Here is an 8,190-nt window from a genome sequence, read left to right on the forward strand (position 1 = left end):
GATTTCCTTCTGCAAGATCTGGCTGGATTATTTTATGAACTTTAGGCTGGTCCTAATCTTCATGGAGTAATTCCTACATAGTTAAAATTGAAATGAACATGTGTGTGTCTGAGATGTGGACGCAGCTGCTGCTTTGGTTCTACAGAGACTGAATAGTCAAACCCCTCCTGATACCCCAATAACTCCTGCAGCATCCCCACAGACCACTTCAGAGAACACGGTCATGAGCCTTCTCCTGGTCCCATTACATCCCAGTCATTGTGAAGATCTTGTCCTCTGATCCACAACCAGGACTAAGTCCACACTGCTCCTTGACCTGAGTTTAATGAGTCAGAACCTGATGTCCACATCCAGATGAATTAAATGAATGAATTATTACTGTTAACGAGTGAAGAAGTGATGATAATAAATAAAAGGTACAGTGGATCTTTGTGCAGATTTTCTCCAAACTGATCAGGTTTCGGTGTTCTGCATTGTGATGTACCTGAGAATCCAGCCCCGATGATAATGTTGTTATAGGTTGGATGACAGTCCAGAACAAAATCCTGGTCAGGAGTTAGCTGCAAAACAAGCAAATAATTCTAATTAACATTAAATAGAATGGTACAAACCAAGATCAAGACCTGACAACTGATAGAATATCAATGTGGGTTTGAAAAGTAAGAGTTCTACAGAACTGTTGGTCTTTGACCACCAGACCTGATGTCACCAGACCTGATGACCATCAGACCTGATGTCACCAGACCTGATGACCATCAGACCTTGTGACCACCAGACCTGATTGTTACTAGACCTGATGGGCACCAGACCCGATTGTTACCAGACCTGATGAACACTAGAACACTGATGACCACTAGACCTAATGACCACCAAACCTGATTGCTACCAGACCTGATGGCACCAAACATGATGATCACCAGACCTGATAACACCAAACCTGATGACCACCAGACCTGATGGCAGCAAACCGATTGTTACCAGACCTGATGACCACCAGACCTGATGACCACCAGACCTGATTGTTACCAGACCTGATGACCACCAGACCTGATGGGACCAGACCTGATGAACACCACACCTGATGTACCAGACCTGATGGGACTAGACCTGATGACCACCACACCTGATGTCAACAGACCTGATTGTTACCAGACCTGATGACCACCAGACCTGATAGGACCAGACCTGATGACCACCACACCTAATGTCACCAGACCTGATGACACCAGACCTGATGACACCAGACCTGAATGTTACCAGACCTGATGACCACCAGGCCTGATGGCACCAGATCTGATGACCACCAGACCTGATTGTTACCAGACCTGATGACCAATAGACCTGATTGTCACCAGACCTGATGACCACCAGACCTGATGAACTCTAGAACACTGATGACCACTAGACCTGATGACCACCAGACCTGATTGTACCAAACCTGATGATCACCAGACCTGATGACACCAAACCTGATTACCACCAGACCTGATGGCACCAGACCTGATTGTTACCAGACCTGATGACCACCAGACCTGATGACCATCAGACCTTATGACCACCAGACCTGATGACACCAGACCTGATTGTTACTAGACCTGATGGGCACCAGACCTGAATGTTACCAGACCTGATGACCACCAGGCCTGATGGCACCAGATCTGATGACCACCAGACCTGATTGTTACCAGACCTGATGACCAATAGACCTGATTGTCACCAGACCTGATGACCACCAGACCTGATGAACACTAGACCTGATGAACACTAGAACACTGATGACCACTAGACCTGATGACCATCAGACCTGATTGTTACCAGACCTGATGGCACCAAACCTGATGATCACCAGACCTGATGACACCAAACCTGATGACCACCAGACCTGATGGCACCAGACCCGATTGTTACCAGACCTGATGACCACCAGACCTGATGACAACCAGACCTGATGGGACCAGACCTGACCACCACACCTGATGTCACCAGACCTGATGACACCAGACCTGATAACACCAGACCTGATTGTTACCAGACCTGATGACCACCAGACCTGATGACCACCAGACCTGATGACCACAAGACCTGATTGTTACCAGACCTGATGACCACCAGACCTGATGACCACCAGACCTGCAGAATGTAGAAACCATTCAAACAGAAACATCAGTGAATGTCCCCACGAGTTACCAGTCCACCACATTTAATGAAATGAAATTCAAAAGATGAAAAATGGCACCATGGGAGAGCTCAGAGGCAAAAACCACAGCTGAGCATAAAGAATAAAAAATGACTCACATTTACAGAAAACATCTTAATAATCCTGAGAACCTCTGTAATCTGATAGAAAACAGGTGAGTCCTGATCCACCTGCTGTGAAACMAACACTGAGTTTCAGAAAATCAACCCCACAATCAGACATGGGGTTGGTAGTGTGATGGTCTGGGGCTGCTTCAGAACTCACTGATGGAACATGTTGAGGGACAATGTGGACCCATAGGTTGGTTCTGATGATCAACTTTCCTCCAGAGGAAAACCTGTTGTCACCTGACTGACAAGAACACAACCAGGTTCTTTTCTCAGAGGGTCAGGCTGAAGAGGTTTGTTTCTTTTAATAAATTAAATCATCATATTTACTCGGGTTATTTTGATCTCATATTAACATTTGTTTGATGATCACAGAAACACAAGTGTGACAAAAAGAACAATTGGAAACATTTTGTAATTTCAATTTTCCTTTTGGTGTAGTACACATGTAGGGAAACCCCTCACCTCACCTCACCTCACCTCACCTCACCTCACCTCACCTCACCTCACCACTGGTTGACCTTTGACCACCTGGGGTCAAATCTCTCCTCTTCCCAGACTTAATATTTTCAGCTCTGCTGAGAGCTTTAATTGAAAGAAAAGCTTGCCTTTCCTTTCCTCTTGAAAACCAACATGGTTCCTGCTCCCATGGAGATTTTTTGTTTGTTGATAAAAACAAAAATGAAATAAAACAAACCTTATGTTGTCATTTTCTCAATATAATTCCAATGTTTCATCAGTTTAAGATGTTTGATTTTTTGTCTTTAATTTTAAGGGCTCTCTAATTTAACTTATAATAATTCTGCATTTGTTGTCTCTGATTATGCTTAGACTTTTATGAGTTAATGATAACAGAGTATGTGTTNTATGTGTTGTAGTTAAAACTTATATTTTTATCCTTTCTTTGATAAGCATTACTCAATCATTCTTAATAGTCTATTTAGTCAATGTTCATAATGGTAACCATTACTTAGTTAGAATATTAATATGCTGTTTTTAAGAGTTTAGTTACTTCTGCTCTTTAATTATTGTGTGTTACGTTCTGATGTTTGGATAGTTGGGTCTTCCACTCAAAGACAACACACACACACACATTCTCAGGAGAAACCACGACACCTGCAGACACATTCTTTTTTTACCACTTCAGTAGAAAGCAGTACTAAATATCTGAATATTTGTATCTTAGCTTCTTCATCATCAGTGTTTTTTTAGATAGACAAGAAAGAAGATGAAAGAAAGGAAAAAAGAAGGAAAGAATAGTTATAATGTAATGGAAAAAAGTGAAAAAGAATTGATGATACGTGAGATATACGTCAAGAAAACAATACAATCCATCCAACATCTGTCTGCACACCTGCAAAGAATTAAGGTAACAAAACATAGCAAAAGCATACATACATACATTTAGACAGATAAACAAACACCCACCTATATATACCTGGTGATCATTCAGAACCCCTCGGATCTGAACACCTGTCTGCGTGCGGTTGTGAGCAAGCATAAATTTACAGGATTTCTCCAACGGAATGTATAATAGTGACTGTGGGGGAGTCTCAGAGCCGACCCCCAAGGCACGAGGCAGACATAAGGGGAGGCCAGAGCCAAAGACCCCAGGAGGAACCTCAAGCACCAGGCCCCCAGGTACACCTACGTGAAGAGAGCTGTACACCCACCCCCAGGTYAAACCATAGGGGAGACCCGGGAGAACCCCACCAGTGACCACACGCAGCAGCCCCACAAWGGCCCGCAGCGACGAGCACGCAGGCCCCCGCCGGTTACACATATTCTTATCTCCTCTGTCCTGAGAACAGTGCCTCGCTGTTCGCAGTCTAAAACTCTAAAAACTTCTTTGCTCCGTTGGAGTCAGTCTGTTGTTTTGCTTTGCTGGGTCAAGATGCCGTGAGGGTCTCCAGCTTTCTTGCTTTTCTGTGCTGGAAAAACRGAGTTTCCAGCTTCTTTCTCTTCGTCGCAGCAATTTTTCTTTTCGAAATTACAAGGAAATATCCCTCCTGATTGGAGTTACAACTTTTGTTTTGAGCTGCTCCGAACTGCCAAGCCGCCCCTGAACTCAAACCAACTTCTGGAGCCACCTTGCTGTGAGTTTTTTTTCCAAAGCTACACACATCTGCACACAAAGCAGCTCTGAAACCACAGAAGCCCTCTGTTTGGTCCTGTCCCCTCCCTGGTACAGTCCGGACCGGCTCGTACCGTGTACATGCAGCTCTCCACCACAGCAGGTTCAGGGATCAGACCAGGGAAACATCGAGCGATGTAGCGCTGGAGGATCTGAATATCAGAGCGGTCTGTCTGCTGGTCTCTCCGATCTGGTTCCGTCCTGCTCCCTGTATGGTAACATATCTGCAACCAGAGAACACGTGATGTTGGTCATGTAGAAAACTGGTTGTGCTGCAACACATTCCAACAATCCAGCCTTTTATACAACGTCGAGTTTTCAAACCAAAATGACATCTGAAGTGTTTTTATTTGGACAGGTGTGCCGTGAAACAGCGACCTGACTGTTACTATTATTAGTTTGTTTTTCTACCAACCAGAGTTTTTTCACCACGTTCCAGTGGGCTGAGCATTATAAAACTTGGCAGTTACATAGAACTAGCATAAATATGGGGAGGTGCAAAGTTCCAGATGTGGGCGTGGCAAATTGGCTCTCTAATACCCTTTAAACATCAGCCTCTCTTATGACTTAAACATACACACGTGAAATTTCCACAGGTACAACACTCCAGTACTGACAAGAAAGTCTCTTGGCACCATATTAACAAAGTTGTCCATTTTGAATGAATGACTAATTTTGTTGATTAKCATGTCACGCCAAATACTTATTTCATCTTCAAATTTGAACATATTGACTCCAAATTTCGACCAAAGCTTCTTGACAATATGATGCACAAAAGTTATAAAAAAAGTTGGTTGGTTTGAATGATGTGGACGTGGACTTTTTTTTGATTATGTCTTTTCTACTTGAAGTCACTGTAAATTGTCCAAACTGTGTAAAATTATACATGGTGATAGGCATCCAGTCCTAAATATGGCCATATTCGAATGTTGTGATGTGACTACAGTGTAGGATTCACCCCCACACTTCTTATAACAATGTTATAAGGAATTTATTTTCGCATGGATCMCTTTATTTTCGGTAATATCTTCATACAAAAATGAATGGACAAAAACACAATAAGAGGAACGTACTCAGTGAATTTAAGTCGATCTAAAATAAACAAGATCATTTATTTTTTTACAGAATCAAATAAATCACTAAGTACGTAGGTTAACCCTACAATTGCGTTTGAAAAAAATCTYCCACTCAAACCTTTCACCCTAGCAGCTTCAAAATTGCACTGTAAAATATACTCTTTTAAAAACCAAGGAAATATCCATCACTATCAGCGGCCAAAGACCATTGTCAGGGCAGCTTGGTGATCTTTAACATGTCCCCAAAAGTTCATAACTGCAAATTTAACAATGTTGTAGGGCTGAGCTTCTCAAAACTTGGCACATATTTAGATCTTGTGTAAATATAGGCAGGCTCAAAGATCCAGATGTGCTGGTCTCTCTTCTCNTAGCAGGGAGTTTTTCCTCTCCACCGTTTGCTCAGGATGGGAGACTGTGATGAAGTGATTCAACACAATCTGCTGCTTTCTTCTTTAGATTATTCTTTTCATGTACAGTGCCCTAGAACAACGTATGTTGTGACTTGGTGCTATATAAATAAACTGAATTGAATTGAATTTGTTGAAAATTAGCTCTTTAGCACCATCTTGACTGCAGCTCACCTTACTACTTTAATGTACACCTATAAAATTTGATGCAACTATGCATCTGTTCATGTCCACCAAATAAGATGTTATATTATAAAACCTATAAAAATCTGGAGTGTATTGACTTCAAATTTGGGGCACAGCTTCTTCACAAACTAGTTCATAAAATTAATCAGTGGTTGTTGGTTAATCTGATCAGTGTGGGATTCTTTTTTAGTCTGCCCATTTTCACATTAAAACATAGCTTTGGTGGTAACATCACTTTTAATTGTATAAAAAAAAATGTGCATAATACAAGTCCTGAACATGGTCATATGTTAATGTCTTAATTTTCCCATTGCGTCACCTAGTGGCAGAACTAAAATAACCATTAGTGTTTGAAAAAAAATTTCCCACTCACACCTTTTATCCTTGCAGGTTCAGAATTGTTGTGTTGTGGAAGTCAGGTAAAAAGAGACTCTGTATATGTGGAGGCATACTTCCACCAAGGACAACAACTGAGACAGCTGGACGGGGGATCGAACCAGCAACCTGCTGGTGGAATCTCACTTTATTCACGGTGTATATCCAACTCTCTTTCTGTTCTCCACCTTCACAATAAGAGCCTACATTCTGGTGTGAAATATTACTGTAAGTGTCTGCCACAGTGTGACATTTAGACACAGAGAAAGTGAGAAGGTATTCATGATTCGCAGCTGACAAAGGGCATGGCTGGGGCAGCTTAGTGAATTTGGATGTGTCCTGGTTTGTGCATAACTGGCCTTTTTGTACCGTTGTACTTGGCTGTGCCCAACAGACCGGCAACTGCTTTGGCTGGACATACACAGAACACAGATCATCCCACTGTCCTTTATCACTGCTGCAGTTTTAAATTACATTTGGTCCCCAGGTTCTTTTAACTTTTTACGTTCATGTCATTTAAAGGAAGAAGTGCTCAGACAGACAGCTGCACCCCTTCATTATGTTCCCATCCTTATGACGGGACATGTCCTCGCTGAGAAGGTGCTGTCCCTTCATGGACAGTCTCTCAGATAGTTTCATGATTGGATCAGTCCTCACTGARACCAGGTCCAATCATGGACAGGTCACAAAGATAGCTTCATGATGGGATCTGTCTTCACTGAGACCAGGTCCCTTCATGAACATACCTCTCAGATAGCTTAGCAGAAAGCTACCGTTCAAAAAGAAGACMCTGGTGTGACAAAAAGACCATGCATGCTGTGGTGAGAACAGCTCAGTCACTGGTCTCACTTTCCTACTCAGGGTCAGTGTTTTACCAAGAGATACAAGTAAATATTCTTCCTACAGTAAAAGATCCTTCTCTCCCTCTTTAACCTCAAAGCCTCTGGAAGACAATGCAGCATTTTTTTGTTATTAAATATAAATGTAATGCACCCAGAGTCTGTCTGTAGCTTGTAAAATCTGTGGTTAGATTTAAATGTTGTAGACTACAACCAAATAGAAGCAGCATGTATATCATGACCTCTCACATACCTTCACCATGCCTGGGTACTCGTTGGACGGGAGTCCGTAGATGTGTTCTTTGGTTTCCTCACTTTCCGTCTGTATAAAGCAGGGGAAGCGCTTCTTGACATGATACATCCCAGGAACCTTCTCCTTCCAGTAGCACACATTGATCTTCACTACCTACACGACGGAAACCAAAGACCCCACATTAAACAACAGATCTAATGCAGAAAGACTTACATTACATTGTCTCAGGAGATTAGAAAGAAATTTATAGACAATCATGTTAAAGGTAAAGGTTATAAGACCATCTCCAAGCAGCTTGATGTTCCTGTGACCACAGTTGCATGTATTATTCAGAAATTTAAGATCCATGGGACTGTAGCCAACCTCCCTGGACATGACCGCARGAGGAAAATTGATGATGAATCAAAGAAACGAAAACGAATGTTAACAAAAGAGCCCAGAAAAACTTTTACAGAGATTAAAGGTGAATTTCAAGCTCAAGGATCAGTGTCAGATCACACCATCCATCGTTTGAGCCAGAGGGGACGTAATGGGAGACGACCAAGGAGGACACCAAATCATAAAAAAGCCAAACTACATGTTGATGAGCCTCAAAGCTTCTAGGAGAATTCCTCTG

The 8,190-nt window shown here is 42.3% G+C and overlaps 1 protein-coding gene across 1 annotated transcript; it reads right to left on the reverse strand.

The window, feature by feature from the left end:
* Positions 1-484: 484 nt before the first annotated feature.
* Positions 485-7,727, reverse strand: LOC106510814 (peroxisomal sarcosine oxidase; the record flags this gene model as incomplete). The annotated part of the gene is given in 3 exon segments (XM_013999538.1): positions 485-560; positions 4,513-4,662; positions 7,575-7,727. Coding segments are annotated over 3 exon segments (334 nt in total), but the record flags the coding sequence as incomplete, so codon positions are not given.
* Between the last annotated feature and the right edge of the window lie 463 nt (positions 7,728-8,190).

Source organism: Austrofundulus limnaeus, unplaced genomic scaffold, assembly GCF_001266775.1.
Source record: "Austrofundulus limnaeus strain Quisiro unplaced genomic scaffold, Austrofundulus_limnaeus-1.0 Scaffold2334, whole genome shotgun sequence".
Taxonomy (NCBI): domain Eukaryota; kingdom Metazoa; phylum Chordata; class Actinopteri; order Cyprinodontiformes; family Rivulidae; genus Austrofundulus; species Austrofundulus limnaeus.